The sequence below is a fragment of the Aythya fuligula genome, chromosome 17 (assembly GCF_009819795.1).
Source record: "Aythya fuligula isolate bAytFul2 chromosome 17, bAytFul2.pri, whole genome shotgun sequence".
Classification (NCBI taxonomy): Eukaryota; Metazoa; Chordata; class Aves; order Anseriformes; family Anatidae; genus Aythya; species Aythya fuligula.
The window spans coordinates 9,306,743-9,330,521 of NC_045575.1; the positions used below are offsets into that span (position 1 = coordinate 9,306,743).

At 45.2% G+C, this 23,779-nt stretch overlaps 3 protein-coding genes across 5 annotated transcripts in view; all 3 read right to left on the reverse strand.

Annotated features, from left to right (window-relative positions):
• CABIN1 (calcineurin binding protein 1) overlaps window positions 1-2,463 on the reverse strand; it is a 107,894-nt gene extending 105,431 nt beyond the window's left edge. For all 3 annotated transcript variants that reach the window (XM_032198893.1, XM_032198895.1, XM_032198892.1), the window contains exons 1-6: window positions 2,404-2,463; window positions 1,863-1,927; window positions 1,325-1,417; window positions 843-956; window positions 536-670; window positions 89-269 (exon numbers count right to left, since the gene is read on the reverse strand). In XM_032198893.1, the coding sequence (XP_032054784.1) occupies window positions 89-269; window positions 536-670; window positions 843-956; window positions 1,325-1,417; window positions 1,863-1,865 (526 nt within the window). In that variant the 5' untranslated portion in view covers window positions 1,866-1,927; window positions 2,404-2,463. The remainder of the gene's footprint in view (window positions 1-88; window positions 270-535; window positions 671-842; window positions 957-1,324; window positions 1,418-1,862; window positions 1,928-2,403) is intronic.
• Window positions 2,464-6,596: 4,133 nt separating this feature from the next.
• On the reverse strand, window positions 6,597-9,816 carry LOC116496311 (D-dopachrome decarboxylase). The gene is made up of 4 exons (XM_032199291.1): window positions 9,493-9,816; window positions 9,216-9,391; window positions 8,618-8,739; window positions 6,597-7,483 (listed from the first exon to the last, which is right to left on the reverse strand). The coding sequence occupies exons 1-3, from the start codon at window positions 9,598-9,600 to the stop codon at window positions 8,667-8,669; spliced, it is 357 nt and encodes a 118-aa protein (XP_032055182.1). The 5' UTR covers window positions 9,601-9,816; the 3' UTR covers window positions 6,597-7,483; window positions 8,618-8,666.
• A 3,123-nt stretch (window positions 9,817-12,939) lies between these two features.
• Window positions 12,940-22,972, reverse strand: LOC116496256 (glutathione S-transferase theta-1). Its single transcript, XM_032199204.1, has 6 exons — window positions 22,861-22,972; window positions 22,699-22,755; window positions 18,425-18,512; window positions 16,685-16,835; window positions 14,154-14,330; window positions 12,940-13,147 (listed from the first exon to the last, which is right to left on the reverse strand). The coding sequence occupies exons 1-6, from the start codon at window positions 22,970-22,972 to the stop codon at window positions 12,947-12,949; spliced, it is 786 nt and encodes a 261-aa protein (XP_032055095.1). The 3' UTR covers window positions 12,940-12,946.
• Between the last annotated feature and the right edge of the window lie 807 nt (window positions 22,973-23,779).

Below are 23,779 nucleotides of genomic sequence, written 5' to 3' on the forward strand. Positions count from 1 at the left end.
CATTTACAATTGCATTGTGTTACAATATTTTAACATGAAATTACACGTTTCTTCAGATTTTTTTTTAAAGGATTTCTATTGTACTTACTTGTGTAGTCACTGAGTGTGTACAAGACTGTGATAAGGTTATCTAAACAAGGCCAGTGATCAGGATTACACCTGAGACCTTCTTCGAAAGCATGACGAGCCAAAGGTAGGCGGATGAGTTTTATTGCCACACGACCAATTTTATACCATAGGTTGACATCAGTAGAGTCTAGCATTACAGCCTAGAAAGCAGAACAGACAATATTGGTCACATTTCAGATGTGACATTGGTCACATGCATAACTGCTTGTTTACAGAGACTGTCCCTGCTTTAGTTTTACACTGAGGCACTACTGGCTTGGGGACTGAATGGTGAGCATATAAAGTCAGAAAGCACACAGAACTCAGACCTATATACAAACGAGGTGTGCTGAGACGGGTACACTTGTATTTTGGCAAGTTGTTGCAAACATCAAGGCACCAGTATTTTATTTCAGCTGTACTGTACCTCCAAATAAAACTCCATGGCTGTCTCTAAGTCATCCCTCTGTGCTGCCAGTTGTGCTAGGTTTTTATAGGTGGAATATTTTAACATCAAGCCTGGATGTTTCAGCCCTTCTTTCTCGTCACCAGAAAGAACTGCCTAGAAACAGTAAAATAAATGCAACATGGGCATTAGGAATTAGTCAAATTAAAAATAGCAACAAAAAACTTGCCAAGTGAGAACACTGACATTTGTAATTAGCCAGTAAGAAATTAAGTCATACAAAATATAATAACAGTTTATAGAGTTTCATTCTCTGAAGGTCACTGACCTCTCGCAAAAGACGAATCTCAAGCAGTTCGTGATAAGCTTTAGCAGACTCTTCAAACCGGTCATGTTTCTGAAGGTCCAAAGCTTTGTGATACAAAGCAAAAGCTTCTGCTTCCTGTAGTTTAAAAAGTTAGAACATATTCTGTGGGTAATTTTATCAAATATAACAACAACATTATTATTTTTAAGCAAAATTGGATTATTTCATGCTTTTATTTCACCATTTTTCAGACTAGCTTCTGAAAAGATACGGTGCCTTTAATAGTACTTACTACTGCATATTAAGTCTTCACCCAAAAGAACACTAGCCTTACTAATTCAGTACAACTCAAATGAATTTAGGTTGATAAAGGAAGGTTGAAGAGGTAAGTTATTAACAAAACTTTCTTAAGAACAAAAAATTATGGATAAACAACCTCTTCAACAAGAGAGGACAAAATTCCCACCCATTATGTCACTTCAGAAAACTGTGCGTTTACTTACTTGTGCTTCCTTTGTCTGTGTTTTATGACTTTTGAAGGTACCTTCATAGTCATCCTCAATTGTGGAGCTTGCGTTTAGTGCTGCAATTCTAATCTAGAATGACAGTTGAGATTCCACAAGAACCGTTACATCTACACGAGTCTCAGTTTCTCTTGCAAACTGTTTGTTTGGTTGGTTTTTAAAAAACACTTTACTTGGCAAACACACTATATTGTGAGGTCCCTGCATAATGCTACAAGAGCTGCAATGAATTTAGGCGTCACTAATACAATATATACAAATGATAATACATCAAAATCTCTTCCCCAAAGTCAGCTAAAAACAAAGTTAAAATTTCAAATGTCTTTCGAGTAATAGCTTCCCTAGAAAGCACAAAATATATTACAGGGATGCTTTTCAATTTCTTAAATTTATAAATTGCTACAATCACTCTGAAACCAACATTCTTATTATAACGATTTATTCTTTCTTATTTCTCAGAAAGAGAAAGTTTTCAAGTTCCAAAACATCTTGAACACCATGTCAAATAAGCCCTTACCATGTTTGTAAATATTCACACTGTCCTTCTCCAGGATTAGCAGGGAGTGCTAAACACTAGAAAGTCTGGAAAGCAAATTGGATTAGAATATTTATTCCATCCATAAAAGAAGCATTCAGAAGTAAAAGACAGGCTAGATTTACTTTAAGCAATAACCAATTAACTGTCCTACGTCATCCTGCCCCCCCATGCCAAGAGACAAATTGCCCTACCATGTAAAAACAACATTAAAGTTAAAATTAACTAAGGACAGAGAATAAACTACAAAGTTAAGCATGCTCATTACTTCAGGATGGCTTTCCTAGTGGTGATGGGGTAGGGGAAGCATTGGCAACGTAGTTAAAGCTGTAAGGTTATTTGGTTAGCATATATTGAATTAACCCACATTATAGTAACATTAAAACATGAATCCCTGAAATGACAAAAAACTCACAAAGGAAAAGCTTCTTGTGTACACTGGCATTACATGAGCATGAATCATTACAGCTTATGAAATTTCTCTCCCATTAATTAAAATAAAAACGTAGAACTTTTCCTGTACCTTTCATCTGCAACACAAAGCACGGTGCTCTCTCAAGTCTCTAAGAATCAGCAAGTGCCATGGTTTTTAGAACAGGAAATGAAAAAATGGAAAAGCCACCCAAGTCCTGTTGACTTTGCAGCAGATCACAGTGGCTACTCATTACTCGAAATACTGTCTGCACCTAGAAATTATTCTGATTTAAAATGTTTTTATTACTGCTATCCCTGTTACAAGTCACAGCCACTGCATACGCACTTAGACCTTTTATTTTTATCCATTTCTAGAAACTGAACTTTTACTAACTAGTATTTCTTCATTCTGCAGGAGAGCTACTAATATTTTCAGTCTTTTTACCATTGATAAGAAGCTTGAAAGGGAAAATACAGATTATAAGTGTGAAAGTTGTTTTTCCACAGAATTAAACCCAAATTTATATTCTATAAACTGCTTGAAACATGTTAGCAAAAGCAAAACACTATGGAGTTTTGTGTGGCTTTTTTTTAAAGAAAAAAAAGCTTCACTCTTATGTATAAAGCCTTTCCATCAACTGAAACAGAGATGACACATGCAGAACAGGCTAAAAACTGTCTTTAATATTGGAGACCACATTAATAGAAGAATAATTCCAAAATTAACCGCAGCAGGAAGTAGTGGGAGTTTTGAAGTATAAATTGAATTCATACATTATCATGATTAGTTCTGCTTGTAGAAAAAAATGTGCTTTTTCATTAATTTCATCAGTTCAGCAGGTACTTTGTTTGCTCACACACTATTTACTTTACCTGCAGCTAAATCAGACTGACAACTACACAGCAATAAAGCATTTTTCCTTTTAAGTCACTCACTGAACATTAATAAAACATCAAAGACAATAATCCCTTGTCTATATTGCACATGTAGAAAATACATGCAGAGACTAATGGTATCTCTTTTCAAAAGTATTGAACGCCCCAGGTTTTGACAGAAAGTGCAGACATGACATCTAGGCAAATAAGGCTGTATGATCAAATCAATTAGATATTTAAACTGAGGATTTTTAAGTTCACTTACAAATACGCCCATCTGCAGAAACGCATTCGATGCCTTTGCTGAATCACATAGTCTTGTTTAAGACTGTACCAAAGTCAACAGGAAAGTCTACAATCAGTAGTTTACTTCCACGGCTGGATTGCCAATGAGACTGCAACTACGGAAAAGGCGAGGAAACAATTTTAATCCTACTTTAGTTTAAATGAGACGTTTGTGACAAATATTTAGCAGCTCTTCTCTCTGGTGGTCACAAATTGAGACCACAAAACCAAACAGAGTGCAATGCCGCTGGAAACAGGACAAAGACGCAACCTTCACACAGCTTTTACACTGCTATGCTAGGCAAGTGGGTTTGGGGCTTTTTAAGCCAGGCACTGGATGTGCATGTTATCCTGACTGCGGACTGAGTTACAACAGCCTCAGAATATCTCAGAATAAACTTAAGTCACAATAAGAACTTTCGGAGCAAGACAGCGGCATCAGTTAGGCGGGGAAAAACAATCAGTCCAAACTACAAAACTTTACAATCCGTTTGAAATCTTTCAGTTGCAAGAGTGTCTTTGCTATTAAACTGTGGTTATTACAAGTGAACACATTTCTAAAAGGCAACAATAGCCATTAAAGCCCCTTGACTTTAAAATCTTCTCTTTTTCCCTTAGTAGGTTAAAACTTAGGTAAAAATTTCAAGCGACTCTCGTTCCCAGTTATCTGTAACATCCTTTGGGTGATTATTTATTTCGAAACCAGAAACAAAGGGAGTAACCTGGTATTTCCTGGCATCTTTTATTGTTGCTGTACACAAAATTATACACTGTAAATACGTGTTTGTTTAAAGAAGGCTTGGGGTTTTGGTGATTTTTTGTTTTCTGTTTGTTTTAACACCGCAAAGCTCACCTCTGCCGCATTTTAGCGACAGCCGCTTTCACTGAAACGCGGTAACTCTCCGCAAACCGGAGCGGGGACACCTCTCCCACTGCTCGCCACACTCCCCTGCCCGCAGGGTGGCCCAGGAAGGGCTGGGAGGCGGCCGGGGGAGGGGAGGAGACCCCGTTTACCTTCAGGGTGCCCTCAGGGAGCGGGGCAGGAGAGGCCCCGCCGCGCCGGGCCAGGCCAGGCTCGGCTCAGCCGCCCTCAGCGCCGGGCTGGGCAGGGCAGGGCACGGCAGGGCAGCCCCTCACGGCCCCCCGGGGGCTGTGGCGGAGGGGACACTCACCTGGCAGGGCCGCCCCGCTGCCCCGAGCAGCCGTCGGGCCGCAGCCGCCGCGGGGCTCCCGGAGCGGCTCCCTCAGGACAGCGGCGGCCGCCGCCTCCTCAGAGATCTCCACAGCAACCGCCCCGGAACCCGTCGCCAACAAAGCGGCTGCTCATTGGGCCAGGGAGCGTTCCCTCAGCCGACCAATGGGAAGGGGGGGAGAAGGCGGGCGGGAACGGGCTGGGGGGCGCTGCGGCCGTTAGGGGGTTTAGAAAACCGCCCAAAGCGCCCGGTTTTGCCTCAGATTCCGTGTGGGGATAGCTAGAGATGGGAACGTGCTTTTACGTGGCTGAGATAGGGGAGGTTTTCCTGTACGATAGCATGATGATGATGTGAAGCAGTGATTTCAGGCAAACAGTTTGCTAAGCCAATTGCTTGTGGAAAAAAATATTTAGAAGTAATATTATGATATTGCTATCAATTTCAGAGAGCAGGTGTATTACCTACAGCACTCACGAAGGCTCCTTGTGAGGAAAGCACCTGAGCACGCACAGGCTGTGAAGAACACGCTCAAGCCTCACACAATTAGTGGCATATAATCACGTCTAAAGTCACTGATTGTTAAAATGAGTCTACCCCACACTGCTCAAGTTAAACACGATCTCAAGCGTTTCACTGAATTAGCACCTCCCTTGGTTTTCATTAGACGTCTGGCAGGGTAGTTAGCATCATTAATTTTAGCTACAAACTGCATAAGCAGGAAAATCAGTTTGGGGAAACCCATAATATGCACATAACATAAGAAGCTGTGTGTTGGCTTGACACAGTTCAGACTGAAGCATTTCACAAGTTTTTGTACTGTAATCTCCCTTTTTGTAAAGAAACACCTCAGGGCTGGGGTGAAATTTTACATACAGGAGTATGTAAATATACTTGAAATATGCATTGTGGGAGAAAATACTGGCCATCTTTCCATCTAAGAATGGGGTTGCCATCCACATACATTGCAGTACCACGCCATTGTGCTTGCAGAGTAATTTCAACAGCTATCATGATTTTGTAATACTTTTCTGACAGAAGTGCCCTTCAGGGTGTCACTGGTCCTCTGTCTTGTGTAAATACACAGAAAGGTTGTCCTTGCTTCAAAGGCCTTGATGCTAAGAAATAGTTACACAGTCTTCAAAACCAGGTCATTACCTTTGAATATGCAAACATGCCTACACAGTGATCTCAAACAAACCAACGGAGGCCATTTCTGGGAGCAGAGATATTTATCAGTTTTAGAAGGTTAAGCCTGGGAAGTTACAGATGTCAGTACAACGGTAAAAAAAAAACTTACTATGGCTGGGAGATATTAAATCCAGATGACAGGCAGATTCCATACCATGGAAGCAGGACAATCTGCACGTAGCATTCAAGGGAAGGGGATTTTATAACATTAATTTTGAATGATAGATAAGAGTGGTATACCTAATTTACTCTAACCAACAAACATAAGCAACAGAGATGTGAGAAAACATTTCCTGCTTCTAGAGGCTTGTGTGCATACCCTAGCCCACATAACTCCCCTCAGCGTATCTTTAAAGGCCTAAAATAATACACTAAGCTAATCTAAAATTAGCTCAGTGTAAGAAAAATAGCCCATCTATTTACATCAACATGAACGTAAGAACTATACTCAGTACCAACAGTTCATGAAAGAAAACAGCCAGTAGCAAGTTTATAGACTATCAGCATCTCTTTCTGCACTGACAGGCCCCAGCACCAGAAGTATTAAATTGGCTCAGGCCAAGACAAAAAAAAATTTGTAACCAAAGTTGTTCCCTTGATTAATATTTTAACTGCTCTCATAAAAAAAGCTCTATGAAACGTAAAATTGTCAAGCTGGTTATTAACCCAGCACTTCCACTGTGATTTTACATCTTTCCAGGATGTTTTGTCAGACATGCCAGAATGCAGCTATGACATGTAAACAGGTAGGAAAGTCACATTTAATCTCTGAGGATCCTTTTATTGAGACATCTTTACATGGTGTACTCTTCCAAGTTTTCCCTCTCCTTTATCTCTCTCTGCCTGGTCAGTTCCGCAGTGCTGGGAAAGACAAGTCCCAGGGCAACAGCTAACACGGGGCACAGCGGACGGTGAGAGGAAGGCACAAAGCCTGCAGTAATCAACGTGGTCAACACTGCCCAAACAAGCAGAGCTGGGGTACAGGTCAGAACAAGTTTCTGTTATGGAAGTTAAGGCTTTGGCAAGAATTTCTGCTTGCTCCTTCAAGGCACAGAAGTACCTCCAGGAAACAAACAGTTTGCGTTTGCGGATCAGGATTAAAGCTGCATAGTTCTCTGCATTTCAGAGTATTCACCTAAAGCTGGTCAAGCTCTTTTACACCATAGTGGCATAACCAGGGCTGCCCACCTTCTTCCCTGCAACAAAGTACATCTGAGTTACGTGTACTTCATATTCAGTTCACCTGTTTATTACCTAGTTTCAAAAACATTTAGTTGAAGAGACCTGAGAAAATGCAGAGACCTGGGCAGCCAAGTATCTATCTCTAAGCACTAAGAGATATGAAAACGAAAGCCACGCTAAGCCAATAACTGCTGCTTACCAAAAGAGGTTCTGATAAATTTTATTAATCAGAGGTGTGGGCCCCCCAGTGGCCCTGAATGAGATTTTGCAAACATAGAAGGTATTTAAGCTGCATAGGGAATAGCTAACCTCTAATGGTAATTAAAGAGGATATTTTCAACTATCTTGAGACATAAACAAATAAAAATCTATTCAGAATTATGAAGGAATGCAGAAGTATTCTTCAGCCTTGTGTTTCCACGGACCTCCACGCTCTTAGCTCCTCTGTGGCTCCATGTCTGGTACCTGACAAAGTCACAAAGCGGAAGGGAAACCGATTAAAGTTTTCATTATCAGTGGACAGCCAAGATAACATTATACATGAAAAGTACTGTGCTTTTGTTTTAATAAAATACCATGCACATTCCAGTTATAGAGTGATGGAGCATGCAGGTCCTACAAACCAAAACGCTTCCATTCAGAGAGAAGTGTAACAACAGCTGAAGTTGTAAGGGCCCAGGCCCAATAGGCAGAGCGCTGTCACTGTGCTGTCACCTGTGTACAGCTACAGCAGCCCCTCCACAGAGGACAGCGGGCTGAAAACTTCAGCCACAGGGCACAGTGAGATGCTGTACCTTCCCTAAACTCCCTGTAACAGTGGGGCAAGGAAAAGTATTTTGAACAGCTGAGTAAATGACAGGGATTAAATCTAACGGTAGCAGAACCTTCAAAACATTTTCCCGTGGCACAGTGCAGTTCTTCACAAGCAGCTGCATCCTCTGCACACTGCCATTGCCACACAAACATTCAGCCATGAAAATTCTGTGGACAAATGAAACTTTGTGGGAGCAGTCACTGGCAGCTGGCAGTGGCAGACCACAAGATCTGATGTGAGCCTTATATAAACAATGAAATAAATGCAAAAATCTCCCTCCCAGTAATCACATCTCTTTCTGGAAAGGGCTTCTGGGAAGCCCAAAAATAGAAGAACTTGAAGGGATGTCCCAGGTCTCCTCAGCCAGCCTGAGAGCCTTCTGCTGCCACAGGGAAACAGAAAGTAGGATCTTTCTGCATTGCTAAGTATGAGGAAATCTGGATAAACTGGAGAACCTCTGTGATTCTCAACACAACCAGATGTGTTCTGGATTTAAACAAGCTTTGCACTGCTACTAGGAGCTTTGTCTAGGTCTGGTAAGCATGGCCATCACCACATTGCTAATGGCAAAACCACGGGGTTAGCAACAGACAGCTGGAGAGCCTTTGGGCTACAGGACAGGCTTGAGATAAAGACCTCAAATTATTCTAATAACATCAGTACAGCTGATTGCACCAGTCTTCAGCTTTGTAGGCACAGGCTGCAAAGACAGAATTGAATCACACAGGTGAGAGTGCCGGACTACTAGAGCTACAAGAGGAGACAAGTTAAGTGGAGCTGGTCACCTCTAGGTTGTCTTCATCATTGCTTCGTTCCCACAGGTTGCTCGAGGGATCACAGGAAAGTCATCACCATCCTGTTCTTGCCGATCTGCCAGGGCTCCAGTGGGTAAAAGCGGATGACAATCCTTATCAGGCATAAGAGCAAAAACACATCAGACAGAAAAAAATATTATTTTACAATGAGTTGTTATCCCTGCCCGGATTGCAGCAAGCTAGAAAATCTCCGCTAAGCTCCAGCAGGCTCCCACCCCAGGCATTAATTTAACAGAAGCACAGGCAGGCTGCGTGCGGGCAGAGTACAAACAGGTGCCAGAGTTCACCCGCACAGACCCAAACACAGACTGAACTCCTACGAGAGTCTCGTCCGTTTCAGAAGCACCCGAGCACCTCTCATCCTGTCGGGTGTTCATCCTGACGGCACCCCAGGGCCAGGGGAATGTTCCTTTCCATGTGGGGACGGGGCAAGGGGCCGAGCCTCCAGCCCCATGTCCCGGGGCCCAGAGCGGTCCCATGGGCCGGGACAGCCCGGGGACAGCTTGGGGACAGCTTGGGGACAGCTCGGGGACAGCTTGGGGACAGCCCGGGCACAGCCCGCACTCACCGCTCGGTGCCGAGGCCCAGCTCCGCCGTCAGGAAGTCGAAGAAGCGGGCGCTGTGCGCCTTGTTCTGCTCCGCCGAGCCCACCACGCCGATGGAGGAGACGAGCAGCTGGGCGCAGGGCTCGGCCGAGCCCGACACCACCATGGGCAGCCCGCTGCGCACCGTCACGTTCACCCGCTGCCGGCACACACACGGTCACGGTCCCGATCCCGGTCCCGGTCCCGGTCCCGGTCCCGGTCCCGGTGCCGCTCCCGGCCGCCCCCCGGCCCCGCACTCACCTCAGCGGGCTTGCCTAAGATGGCGGCGCTGGCGGCGCACAGCTTCTGAGGCAGCTCCGGCGGCAGGCGCTCGGCCGCCAGGTTGGTGTCCAGCTCCACGAACGGCATGGCGACACAGCCCTCAGCGCCGGCAGCCGGGCACGGGGAGCGAGGAAGCGGGCAGCGGCTCCTCCCCGCCGCCGTCCCGCTCCTCCCCGTCCCGCCCCCAAGAAATGGGAGCTGCAGGGTTTCTTGTCTCGTCCCGTATAAATATCGTCGCCCCCACGTTGGGATTTGAGCTCCGAAGTTGGCAGAAGTGCCCCCTGGCACCGGACTCGGGCTTCTCACAAGCTGAGGTGCTGTGCCGGGAGGCTCCTTGTGATGGTTTACAGCAAAAAGTTACGAGCCGCCTTGGCTACCAAGTCATGGTGTCGAGGTACAGCCCTGTGGTGAAGGTTGGCCCTGTATGACGGGATTTTTTTCCATTTTCCACAGCTACCGACAACCCTAATGAAAACTGGTAGAGCTGCTCGCCTTGCCGGCGGAATTGTTTGGCCTTCAGTGCTGCCAGCGAGGACAATACTGGCATGGGGAGCAGCGAGTGAAGCAGCCAGCAGGAAGGTTGGACTCGGATTTCCAGGAGAGACTGACTGCAGAAAGAGAGGCAGAACGGAGAGGGGGCATGGCAGCCGGCAGGGGATGGCTGCTGGCACAGAAGCTCCCCTGAAACCCAGGAAAGCAGCAGCAGAAATACCCCAGGAAAGCTGTTAGATTTCAGGGTCAATTTACAGAAAGACATAATCTCATTATTAAGGGATGATCTTGAGCCACGGTAACCATGAATTCATACAGTGCTACTGCCTACGTGGTATTTTTCCACACAGTAATTACTTTTCTGTAATAATTGTGCCAGGGGTAGGGAAACCACTGCTGCATAGCAGAGATGCAGTGAGGAAAATTTTAGGACTTGCCCATTCAGAAGCCCTAGGAGACTGTACTGAACTCTCTCCAGGGCACTCACTACCACCATCAGGGAAAGACAGACCAATTTGCCACCAAAACCAAGACACTGGGGGTATTCAGGCACCTTGCAAACCCCAGGCCAAAGCCCACTGCCTGGCTGCAGGGAATCATTGACTCATCATAAGATGCCTTTTAGGATCCATTAAATCCTTTAAATATTAAAAAATCTCTTCCAAATAAATTCCAAGGCCAATAAAAACCCCACCACTACACCACCAAAACACAAGCAAGAGACCAGCATGTCAGAAGGCCTCCCAAGAATAAAGAATCAAAAGAGATTTACTTATCAGAAATCATCAACTACAACAGGATGGGGGTCTGCTACAAACATTTTTAATGATATGCTTTGTCCCTTGCTCTTGATGAGCAATGTGAGTGGCAAATTGTCCGTGGCCTCAGGGCACAACCCAGAATCCCAGAGTTTTTATTAAACTAAAGACATTTGTTTTATTGTTTCTGTCTTGGAGCAGATGACTGATTATTGCAGGGCGATAAACCAAGAGGGATGACAGCGCAGCAGCAAGTAGTCTCCATCCTGCTCAGCCTTTGGAAAATCCTGTGGTTTTTTTTTCACTTGTAGACATCTGTGTGTGTCATCAGCCACTTAGAAATTCCACTCTCAAAGTTCAAAAGTCAACCACTTCCCCTTTAAAATTTAACTCAGTTATAGACAATATTTGTGAATAAAACATAAGTGAAAACATATTATTCAGCCAATGTTTGGGAAAGTGAGAATAAATGTGTGCCTGTTTCTAATGTTTTTGGTTCATGAAAAGAGAGACTTCAGCCAGTTCTCTTGTTCTTATAGAGAACATAATCACAAAATGAAATTTTCTACTAGTGAAAGCTCAAATATATAATGGAATTCTCTTTCCAGTTGGAAATTTGAAGATGTCCCTCGGCTCTGGACTAAATCCGTAGTATCTAGAACTGAAACCTTACAGAAAAACATCATCAAAACATATCAGGTTGTAGAGAACTCAGCAGATACATGACTAGCCAAGACATGTTAATATTGGAAAGAAAAGAGGCTATTCTGTTACTGAGAGAAGCAGTTCCCAAATTATTTATTCATTTTTTCTTCATTCCTTCCATGAAGAGCTCCTGGGCAAAGATTTCAGGGTAAGGTTCAAGAGCAGCAGCTATTTGTGAATGGAAGTATGCAGAGATATTCCACAAGTTTTTGCATCTTTCACTACTTGTTACTTTCAACTGAAGATACTAGAAATTGTTATTTTACTTAAATTGTGCTGCAGTACAAAAGGTTTTTATATTTGAGCTACGACTAATCAGAAGTAAACGCATCCAAGAAAAAGAGCCCTGAAGCTCCAAAACAACTCTCTACCCTATATTATTGTGATGCAATTGAATGCCACAAAATGTTACTTCAGCTTGCACAGAGTGACTTACTTGGTGAACTTCCATCCAAAACAATCTCAGAAGAGCATGTTTGGATTTATTCCTCCTCTCCATTTCCTAGGAGGAATGTGGATTGCTATTGCACTATTACCACAGGAAAAGACAACAAACAACAAAGCAAACAAAAATCAATTGCAGTCATGTTCTCTTTCAAAAAAGGAAAGAATGTGAACACATTCTTTCAGTGTATTCCCTATAATATCAACAGAGTATTTAGGTAGGCAGTTATTTGAAGGCTGTGGCCACCCACAGCTTTTTGAGGTTGCTTGGTCTTTACTACACAGGTCTCCCAAGAATTGCCCTGCCACACCTGTACTGACAGACCAAGCATCTATAAAGCCCAACTTTCAGAATTGGAGAGTTGTGGTTAAACTAAAGAATTACAAAGATTCACAGTTATAGATGAATATGAATAAACTTCGCACAGGATCGTAAAGGCAAACGGAAGTATGGAATGTACATGGGTGGCCAAGCAACATGCTCCAGCAATAACAAACTTTCCAAGAAAAATGTGATGTCGTTTTTCACTTTCGTGACTACCTGTAGTTTTGCTCCATACTTGTCCAGGCAGAGACATGCTGGGAAGGTGAGGATCAGGTATGCTTTGCAGTGCTTGCCACTTAGCTGCAAATGTTACACATACATGAAAACAACGATCCTCATCCTATACAGTTCTCTGATGTTCCAGTTTGCAGGCTGGCTTAAATTTAGTCAGAAAACACCATTCATATCTCCACCATCTCTGAGAAGACTGACACTAAAATACAACCTAGATGCACATACTAAGTGACCCATGGGGCCTCAGCCTTTCGTACAAATTTAATGTTTCAGGTCTTAAAACTTCCTCAGCTACCACCCCCAAAGATGCAGGGAAGTCTTGGTGATGTGGCAGAGGACATCCTGCAATTTCTGTGTAAGAATTACAGTGTTCTTTCCAGTTACATGTAGAGCTGGATATCAGAGAAGTTTGCTTTTTTTTTTTTTTTTTAAAAAAAAAAAGGAGGGAGCAGAAAAAATGGCAATATAGGTTAATTCACTTCAACATCTTCATCAACATCGGTGCCAGATGCTCTTTCAGCTGTGGATCAATTTGAATGTTGCTCAGTTCTTTGATATTCAGGATCATCTCATGGGCTTGGAAGAAAAGCTCTTTCCCCACAGCTTCCTCCACCCGCCTGCGCCACTCCATCAGTCTAGGTCTGTCTTCAAAGATGTCACAACCAACTCCAACAGGCTGCAGAAAGCGAGAGAACAATGATGAGGCACTGGGCAACCCCCTCTTTGCCAAGACAACAGGCACCAAAAATGTACCTGCAGGTACAGGCAGGGGAAAGACAAGGGAGGAGCTCGTGGAGGAGCATGAACAAGGAGGGAAATCTCCACAAGTCTGGTGAACCTATCTAGGGGACACAGACGCAAGTCTGTATTTTAAAGGCTCTTTAAGTCAATTATTGAGTGCAGGAACAGCTCTTACAGAGTAACAGAGAAAACTACCACTTACTGCCAGTGAGTTTCAGCTACAGAATCAAGGATGTGGTGGCCTGACAGTTGCAGGGACAACTGCACTCTACTGTCAGGTCTGCTTGATTACTAATTGAACAGATATCTTAGCTGACATAGTCTACTGCCTTCCATTTGCTGCCTGTGCCACATGCAGAAACACAGTGCTATAGAGAAGCAGAACTTGCTGTTTTTCAGTCTCTGGGATACAGAACTAGGAGAAGGAATCACCTCTGGATTGCAGGACACAAGCCCTGATGGCCTGGGAGAGAACAAGGAGTTTGTAATAGACTTAATTTGATTGCCACTGTCTGGGGTTCAGTCTTACATCTTCCAGACATGGCATGGGCAAGTACCATCAAAAGGATAGTTTTGTATGATAAAAATATTTTAAAATAATTTTCTTACTCATCAGACCTGCCTGCTATTGCTTCTTACTTGCTTTATTTATTATCTTTTTCTCTGGGGGTTAAAAATAAAATCAGGATAAAGGATGAAGGAGAAGTATTGCTAGAGAATAGAAACAAAAGAGATTGGTTGCAGCCAGATTTTTAAATAAAAAAAATAAAAACCAAGTGATTTTCTGAACCCACTCCTGACTTCTCTTCATTGTCTTGGTTCTGCTGAGATATGCCCTTACTCCTCTTTCTAATGAAGTGTTACCACATGCTGCATCCCTCCCTGCCCAGCAGCATGCTCTCCCTTGTGCTGAGACCTCATTACCACAGTCCAGCACTCACTTGCATCAGCTCCACAATGGCCACAAGATCTGCCAGAGAGATCTCATTCCCGATGATAAAAGCCTTGTCCTGCAGAAACCTCTCCTCAAATTGCTTCAGGGAAGTGGAGAGCCCATCCATGACCTCCTGGAGCTTCTCTGAGGGCAGTGGCTGCCCTGTGAAGAGAGGAATCAGCACCTGAGGAGAGAACGCATGTAGAGTACAGCCAGCTGTCTGCTCATGGATTTAGTGTCGTCATTTAAGTTACACCCCCTGAGGTACTCATGACTGTCAGTGATCTTAGGGAGGATGAGCTTAGAGCTTCATATACTGCTGTAGTTTCAAGTAGCTCACAGGCAGGGCACACACAGTCTAAAGTGACTGATCTGCAGTGACAGTGACCTCCAGCTAACGAGCACCAAGACGCAGAAAGAAACCCAGGATTCGGTGTTTTGTGCCTGGCGTTGCACCTTCCCACTCCCCCTCGGTGGGTTACAAAAGAAAAATGGCACACAGCTTCTAGGAAGACAGATCTCTGCAGCAGTCACCGCTGCTAAGTCCCTGGTTTCAACAGTCTGAGAGCGGTGAGCGGGCTGCAGGCCCATCAGCCACCCGTGGTGTCCACCCTGCCATGTAACTGCCCGCTGGAGGCAGGAGCTGCCAGTCCTGTCAGGATACCACAGGAAGGCACGGTGGTGGCTGTGGCAGGGAGCGTAGGAGGCAGTGGAATGCATCAGCACTGGCTGGAGAGGCAGGAAATGGCTTCCTCTGCGTGACAGCAACAAGCAAGGCGGAGAGTGAGTAAATGTCATCGTGACACCACCCTCTCTCTGGTCTTCCAAGCACCATTCCTTAGACCACTAGAAATGTTTCCATAGGAATCATAAGTGTGGCCCTTGTCTTCATGGGCTTGCTGGCACAGGGTGCAGTTGCCTTTCAATGAGGTTTGTCACTGTTCACAGAGGTGTGCGCACCGTCAGAACCTGCAGTATTTCACAATGATGCTGCCTCCACCTACCATGGCTAAAGAAATATAGTTTACTTAGAGAAAAATTTAAAGATGTAAATTTCCACCAGTGGGAGTGGATTGACTTTCTACTTACTGCTAGTATATTCAACAACTCATGTTGTGATTGCTTAATCCAAGCCAGGATTTTTGCCAAATACATTTAGATCTATTTCATCAGAAAATTCAGGGCCAGTTCTCTTCTTAAGTGTTTCCAATTATGAATGATGGGATCTCTGGGTACAGTCGTTTGAAATGGCTTCTCCTTTTCTGTATCTTAGGGCAGTTTATCTTCTCACAAAACTAGCTAATGTATCTTCTGTTAGACAGTGGCTTAACATGTTTCCCTATTTTCATTTGTTCTGAGGACTTTTCTGGGTCACCTAATCATCAACAACGAGCTGGATTTCTTTCTCTTGGAGCAGTGCAATAACAGCTTGTAGAGACTGGAAGAAACTGCTCTTTGTACAAATCTGACTCATATTTGTGTTGCTTGTCTGGGCTCTCTAGCCAAAAATTCAAATGTCAATAAATCAAAAAGCTAACTGAGTCCTGATATGCTTCGTTAGGCATAAACGGCAAAACTTCACACAGGAAGAGTGAAGTTCTTACCTGTTTACTGGCAACCTTTACTTCATCTGAAATTCCCTATTATAGCTGTACTTGTAGGGCTATATTTGTATCTGGGCTTCTCTAAAGAGTTGCATTAGCTTTTTGGTGAGTTGATTGGAAACAGGTGAACAGCCTCAGTGTAATTTTTTTTATATTTTTTTTGCCTCAGGGTGATTCTGTTAATTTTGCCTAAATGTAAATTGATTTGACCACACTGAATAAAGAAATACTCTCTATATCTTTATTCTACCTGTTGCTGAACTTATTTCAGGGTAGTACGTAAGTGTGCCGGAAGGAGAAGTCTCCTGGATTTCCACCCTCATGGGGCTGCAGGGACTCGATGAGTGAAGAACACAAGCCTTCCAGCTTCCAGCAACAACACGTGCACTTGCCAAAGAAGCAAAACTTGTGTGTGCTGCATAGGGAGGGGAAGGCCCTTAGAGGCAATACCCAATCTGTTATATATTTGTTCATAAATCATGGCAATAAAAGTCTGTTGGCCTTCAAGACCTTCTGTATCAGTACTACTTTTAGGCATTGGAATGGGCTGCCCAGGAAAGTGGTGGAGTCACCATCCCTGGAGGTCTTTAGAAGACGTTCAGATTTAGAGCTTAGCGATATGGTTTAGTGGAGGACTTGTTAGTGTTACATCAGAGGTTGGACTGAGTGATCTTGGAGGTCTCTTCCAACCTAGATGATTCTGTGATACTTTAAGGGGAAGAAAAAAAAAAAGAAAACAACAAATCGACCAGAGCTGCTTTTGCCAGATCCTGATGTCAAGCAACTAGGAACAGCTCCGTCTCTGCCAGCTCCTTTCAGCTAGGAATAGCCTGGGTTTGTTATTTGATTCTGACAAACTCTCTATGCTGGGCCTGTTCAGTATTTGGCCAGGAAAACATTGCTTTACACTGATTTTAATACTCAGTCTCCTTACCTTGATCCACATGGTCTTAGGAGCATTAGCCCGGATGTTAGCGTGATGCCATGAGAGGTATTCATCTACCTGGGCCCGTTTTTGGATGTCTGATGGGTACCAGTGATCGGGAGTGTTGTACTTTCGACTTAGATACAGCAGAATGGCAGTGCTGCTCAGACATTAACAAGAGACAAGAAAGGGGTCAGGGAGTTAAGATGCAGAATGCCTTCACTTCAGTTCCCTCTCCTACCCCTTCTGAACTTCCTGAACACTAAAAAGCATTCAGACCCAGGTTTCTGACAGAGCCTAGGGGCCAGATATAGGCACCTAATTCACATTAGAGATGGAACTTTATCGCCTTAGTCCCCCTGAAAACTTTAACCTGCTGGAAAATCACAGCACTGATAAAAGTGCATTGTACTGCTGGACAGTAGTGGGGTAAACAGACAAAAATCCTCCATAATCATCTGTCAGCGATGTTAACCCCATTTGTTCCTCAGCTATTCTGACCTATTTCTCTGACTTTTGCTCAACGTTTATGTGCCTGTGTACTAAATGAAATGTAATGAATTATGTTGCCTTTTGATCAGATCTATGTCTTTCTAGCCTGCACCTTTCATTGAAGCCAGTGGAAGTCCTAGCAGGGAGAGCCTACAGAATCTTATTGTGTTTGTCCACATGTTTATACTTCCACTAATGAGCTGAAAAAGTCAGATGGAAAAAAACCTTAGTCATCTGCAACAATGTGTAGGCTGTTACTACAAAGAGATGTCATAGATAACCCTGTGCTGACAAAAAGAAGGAAAATGCAGGCCCCCCAACTATTCTGATACTGAAATAGTTCAATTATTTTAGTGTTATGACACTATTATCAAGTCTCCTTATTAATTTTACATTAAAAAAACTAAATTTAATCTCTGTAGGTGTTAATTTGTTGTTATGACTAAATGAGGTAAACGAAAGCAGCTCCTTAGTTTTCTCTAGTGTAAAAGGGATTTTCATACAATTTTAAACAATTCTCAGAAATGTTTATGGTCCTATTTTGAGGTAAGTGCATTCAGAGGATCAACAAGTTAAGTCAACTGATTTGTTTACACTATGAAAGATAATTCAAACAGAAAATGGAAACAGAGTAAATGAGGTTATAGTATTACAAATGACTAAGATGTTATAAGGTATGAAACTTTGCAGAGACTTTTTCAATCTTTGCAATTCTCTTTTGAAAGCAAATACACTTGAAATATAAAAATATCATCATAATTATATTTTCATCACATCAGGAACTCGATGTGAGTTCATAGCATATTAACCTCTTCGGATTGAGAAGCAAGGCATGTGATGGAGGAAACAAGCACTTACAACGTCATCGTAGGCAGAAAATGCTTGCTTCTCCATAAAAAGACTTAAAGACATAACAGCTAGTTGATAATCTATAATTACAGAAGTTCCTCCTGAAGGAGCACCTTTCTACTGACTCCAAGTTGTTTATCTCCACATAGGGATCATGTCTATCTGAAATAATGCATAGCTCTAACTGTTTAGCCTAAAACTGCATATTGATACATATACATATGTACATATAAATATAATTTATTTTCTCTTCAGGAACAAAGGAACTGAAATGCCAAAGCAGATCACTAATCTGTTCCATTCATAAATGGCCAGTTTTGGGATCCTTAGTCATTCAGAGGGAATGACGCCTCCTGAACACCATATGTCTTACTGGTGTCCGGGAGGCCTGAATGTCTGAGCTCTTACCATTCTGCTAGGGTGAAATCTCCATCCTTTAGTGCTGGTACTTTCTTCAAGAGGCTGATTTTGCTAGCCCCTTCACTATTTGGTGGCCCTAAGAACATGAACAGACAAGTCGGAGGTTAGAAGAGTAACAGCCAGTGAATAACTAATGAAATATGTGCATCCAACTGGAAAATCATGAACTCTGCTAGGTTTTTCCTATATGGTCATATTTAGCAATTAAAAGGTTGAGAAAATGAAGAGTGACTCTAAAAGCCATCAGTCCTGTCATGTGGCATGAAGCAGTTCACATTTTAATGCATTTTTATGCAGGAATTAAGTTGCTTGACTCTGGTTCCAGCATTCCCTGCAAAAAATACTGAAAAATCATTCCCTAAGAGGCACTTAAATACCATGATGATGATACTGTTATTGAAAACACTATCTGGACTTGAGAACAGCGTCCTATGGTTAGAGATGGGGTAAAAAGATGTAAGTTAGGATATAAGTTAGACAAGTGAGCAGCTGAAAAATACTTCGTATTTGCAAACAAAGCAGGGACTGGAAAAGTTGAGTTTGCATGCAGAGCATCCTGACGAGGCTAGATGGTTGCTGCTCCTGCTCCTCTTCCAGCAGACAACACCAAAACAAATTTGTTTTCTTCCAGTTTGTAAACATGGCTGACTCAAGCTAGGATGTAGTCATGATGGTAAGCAACTTAAGAGCCTTGGGCCCACGGTGATCACTGCAGTGGTTAATTATTCAAAGAGAAGCCGGGTGGCTTATAAGACACACAGAGCAGAATCTTTCCCTTGTTTGTTTGTGGCTCAAGAGCAGGGGGAACTGAGCACTTCCAAAGAAAGCAAATGTTGATCCCACAGCACACACACAGCAGAGGATGTTTCCAGGGTTCTTGCTGAAATGGGAAAAACATGAATGTCAGCAATACAACAGTGGATTCACAAAGTAACTCATTCTGCCACAGCGCACATTCACTAGGGGCAGGGAAACTCAAAACACCTCTGTCCTGTATCACTCGCAGCTCTGGGTCAGCATTTCAACCTACCTCTGTCAGGAAAACGTAAGAGGAAGAAGTTATCCCATAAAAGAGTTTGAACTCCACAGTTACTTGGAGTTTGGAGGCATTAATTGCTGGCTTATATCTAATCAAGTTTTCAATTTCTCACTGAAGGTGCTGAACTTGCAAGTCAGCAGTTAAATGCCAGGGAATTGTACAAAAGTCCAGGAACGTGTACAAAAGAAAAGGTTTGAGAAGTTTGTTTACTTTGCTTGGTTTAAATGCTTTCTGTAAGGAGACATGACATTCCAGGGTGCAAAGCCTGATCAAATCAAATCAGCACAACCAGCAGGAAGTCTTACACAAAAATCCCTTTGTTCAAAAAAAAAAAGTACTAACAGACAATGATCTACATCTCTGAGAACTATTTGCTGCCATACAGGAGGTGGTGGCAGTGTCTGCTTTAATGGACGAAAGTGCAGCACGAAATAGTCTCCAAGCAGTAAAAAGTCTTTGGCCTATCAAATTTATTTACAGTTGGCTGTGGGAAGGGGCTGGAGAAAGCAAGGGTGCTGCATTACAAAATACAGAATGCAAAAAGGTCTCTGACTACTTTCCCAATATTGATTTCAAGTGAGAAAATTCAAGCAGAGCAAACATTACCACCCTACTCTTGTTTCTAGCTGACCAGCCTCTACCTTGTTTCTTCTTTGGGAAGCGTGTCTTTAAATTCCAGCATAAGTAGCTTCATTGGAGACTGAGGGTCACACTCATCCACTGTCTAAGGGGATTCAGATGCCCATCTCCTGTCTCACTGGGAAATGTCTCTATCCACCTACAGTGACCATGCCTTCCTGCTTATAAAGGTGGGATGCAGAGCAGAACCAGGCAGCAGCATCAGGAAAAGCAGGAAGAAAGGGTTTCTTAAGAATTAAGAAATTAAGACAAATGGAAAGTGTGAGGTAACAAGCCTATTATCTGAGAAACCTGAACTTAAAAAAAAAAACAAAACAGCAAACAAACAAACAAAAAACCCCCACCCCTAACAGAAAATCAAGCCAGCAGACAAAGTACAAGTACAAGGTGCCATATTTCTACGATTTATATCACAAAAACTGCAAGGCAGATTTGTGTAAACCTCTTGCCAGCCAAGGAGTTGCTCTGGGAAAGTGTTTGGACCCGTGCATTTAGAGGGGCTCCAAAGGCCAGTGCTCACCACACCCAGCTTGGGCTAGATCTATAGAGTTCAGGTGATCTTTGGAAAAAATGCAGCAGAAGGTTGCAAGTCAATAACACCTGCAGCTAATGAGCAGTCTATTCTTAGACCTAGCTGCTTGGTTGTTACAACCTACTGTGTTTATCATCTAAGGTATCAAACAACTGAAAAACAAGGATATGAGAAGTAAGCAGTGGGTAAAGGCAGCCTGAATCAGATTTCAGCCTGCTTTCATAGTGTATCAGTCTCAGCAGGAATACTGAATACACATTCCTCATGGGACTGACATGTCACTACAGCAGGTTGGACAGTAGGTCAGTGTCTGTTACACAGACTGCACCACAGCCCAGAGACAGCATCGTATTTGCTTTGGCTCCTACAGACACAAAAGACCTGTGCCAAGACCCTGCCACTGAGCTGCAAACTGATAAAAGCCTCGGTATGAACACTAATTCCAGGTTGCTTCAGTGGGACTGGTTGTTTATTGCTTTAGAATAGAGACCAGTATTTGTATTTGCAGTTTAGCAGAGTTTAAGATTGTGCCTCTCCCAGCAAGCAGAATTAGACTTTTTGTTCAGTTATTACATGACCCATCCTTATCAGTCCTGTGATGTTCACTTGATTTATGGTGCTGTTTAGCATCAGTTGCATCCAAGTGTAATTAGTTCTTGGTGTCCCACAAGGGTGTGGGACACTCCCTGTGTGTACTGCTGGGCTTTGAGGAATAACTTTATTAAGCGGATTGGTAGGCTGCACACAGGATTCTTAGTGTAGGGAAGATTCACTGGTGGTAAAAAGAGAAATGGAAAGACTCTACAAAAGAAATAAGAAATAAACACCACATCGGTTCATTTGCCAGTTGTGTCCCTGCCAAATCATCTCCTCAGCCAAGGATTTCCAAGTACTGTGCTTTGCCTTAGGCAAAGAAGTAACAATTTACTCAGAAAATACAATATGCAAATGTTCAATAGTCATCTTATACAGCTGGACGAGTCTGAACAGCTGAAAGTTTCTGCTAAGTACACCCAGAGCAGTCCTCGGCTGTCACTGTGACTAATTTGCTAGAAATGGCTGGAGGAACATTCCTCGGGGATCCACAAAAATAGACGCAGCATGGCTATGAGACAGCTCTTCGAACAAGAGCTCCATGGTCAAACCATTGTATTCAGGTGGGTCTGCAGGGTGCGTGTTGGAAATCTCCCAGCTACCTGACGAGCCAGTCCTTCCCCTGCAGCGGGCCAAGCTGAGCTTCCAGGGGCTGGGAGCAGGTTCAGCTCTGCTGTGGTCTTGCCAGGCTTGACCCTGCTTTACTGGCTCCCCAAGCAGGAAGGGACCCCGTCTTGGAAGGCCACAGGGTGCGACCCCACAAAAGTCTCCTCTGAGCTCTGCATCCCCGCACTCCTCAAGCAGGTGATCTCCTGCTCCCACTAGCTCCTGCATTTTGCTCGCCTCCCGATTTCAAGCGTGTCCTCCTGCTGCTGAATGTCCCCAGGCACACACTGACAGTGCCGTACCCCCTTAGCAGGGAGAGGCCCGTTGCATTTCCATCCACCTGGAGCAGACCGAACGCCCCTACAGGAACAGCCCAAAACGATTCGATCCCCGGGCAAGTCCCAGCGAAGCAGAGCTTGGGATGCAGCCGTGACAGGAGCTCAGTGCGGTGCTGACCCCAGAGCTGAGCAGGACATGGCGAAACCCTCAGGCCTCCTCGCTCAGGGAGGTGAAAGGACTGTGACAGCAGCGGGACGAAGGCACCTGCAGCTCGCAGTGAGGCGTGACGGGGCAGCAGCCCTTCTAGCGGCGGTGGCCGCACGCAGGGTGCGGAGCTCTGGGGGCTGCCAGCACCCGTCCCCCGCCGCCCCAGGGTGCCCCCACCGCCTGGGGCCTGCTGTCAGGAGATTGTGTTACGGCCTGGGCTGCTGCCAGCCGGGCCAGGGCACAGCCTGTTCCTAGCGGGCAGGGCAGGCAGCACCGCCGGGACCCCTCCAGCCCCGAGCCCCCCGGGCGGGCAGGGGAGCTGTGACAGGAATATAACGGCCCCGGGGGAGCCGGGGGGAGCCTCACCTGTGCGGGGCTGCTCCGCGCTGCTCGCCGCCGCCGGCTTCTTCCCCAGCACCGAGTCTGCCAAAGAGCCGAGAGAGGGGCAATGAGTTTCAGGGGGGGGGGACGACAGGGGGACACCCCTCGCACCCCGTCCCCGCCGCCCGCCCGCCTCCCCCGTCCCACCTTTGAAGAGCTCCACGTGCTTGAACTCGAAGGGGATGTTGTTGCTGCGGGCGAAGATGTAGATGGAGCGGCAGGGCTGCGACAGCAGGTCCAGGTACAGCTCCAGCCCCATGCTGCCGCTTACTACTGCTGCTGCTGCTGCTGCTGCTGCCACCGCCGCCGCCGGCTCTGGCCACGGCTGCCCGGAGCCGCCCCGTTGGGGCAGGCGGGGGTTGAGCCGTGCCTGGGCGGGCGCTACCCTCCCCGTGGGCCCGGCCGGGCGGGGACGCGCCCCCCGCGGGCGGTGGCGGCGCTGAGGGGAGCCGTGAGGCGCCGGGCCCCGGCTGAGGGCCGGGGGTGCCCCTCCGGGGTGGTGGTGGGGGGAGAAGGGGAACTGAGGCGGGGGTGTCCCCGGGGAACCGCCCCGGGTGGCAGGTGGAGGCGCTGGGGGTGCTGGGGGTGCTCCCTGCCCCACAAAATGTCGGGTTGGGAGAGGAGAAGGCTGCTGGGGGGAAAGGTGTTAGGGACGGGGAGTGGGGCACGCACTCGGAGCAGGGCTGGGTGCCAAGCAGCGTGCAGCGGGGCCGGGCACCCCCCAGGTTTGGGGTTCAGAAGGGAGCTCCCCCGTCACGCACTCTGCGCAGTGCAGCGAGGTGACGCCCTGACGCGGAGGGCGGCAGCGGAGCGTGGAAGGTTCTCTGCAGGCACTTCACAGGCCAGTGACCCTCCTGTCTCCCTGTTACTTGTCATTCAAGACCTCCACGTGAGCAGAGAACTAAAGTTGAGGCTGAATTCGAGCCCTTGCGTGCACCCGCAGTGTTTCCCAGCTGTGCAAGTCGGGGACAGCGACGTGCTGGTAAGTGCAGGGACGTCATTGACTCTCAGAGCAGCTGAACCACTCAAAGCAAAGTCACCCCCAGTCAAACCCACCTCAGCTCAG

Bases quoted from the DNA above. Each gene is read 5' to 3' on its own strand.
- LOC116496311 (XM_032199291.1), bottom strand. From the start codon at position 9,600: ATGCCGTTCGTGGAGCTGGACACCAACCTGGCGGCCGAGCGCCTGCCG. The intron at 9,392-9,492 runs GTGAGTGCGGGG...GTGTGCCGGCAG, and splicing joins TCTTAGGCAAGCCCGCTGAG to CGGGTGAACGTGACGGTGCG. The intron at 8,740-9,215 runs GTGAGTGCGGGC...ATGCCTGATAAG, and splicing joins CTGGGCCTCGGCACCGAGCG to GATTGTCATCCGCTTTTACC.
- LOC116496256 (XM_032199204.1), bottom strand. From the start codon at position 22,972: ATGGGGCTGGAGCTGTACCTGGACCTGCTGTCGCAGCCCTGCCGCTCC. The intron at 16,836-18,424 runs GTAAGAGCTCAG...ATGTCTGAGCAG, and splicing joins GATTTCACCCTAGCAGAATG to CACTGCCATTCTGCTGTATC. The intron at 13,148-14,153 runs GTGAGTGCTGGA...CGCTTTCTGCAG, and splicing joins CCATTGTGGAGCTGATGCAA to CCTGTTGGAGTTGGTTGTGA.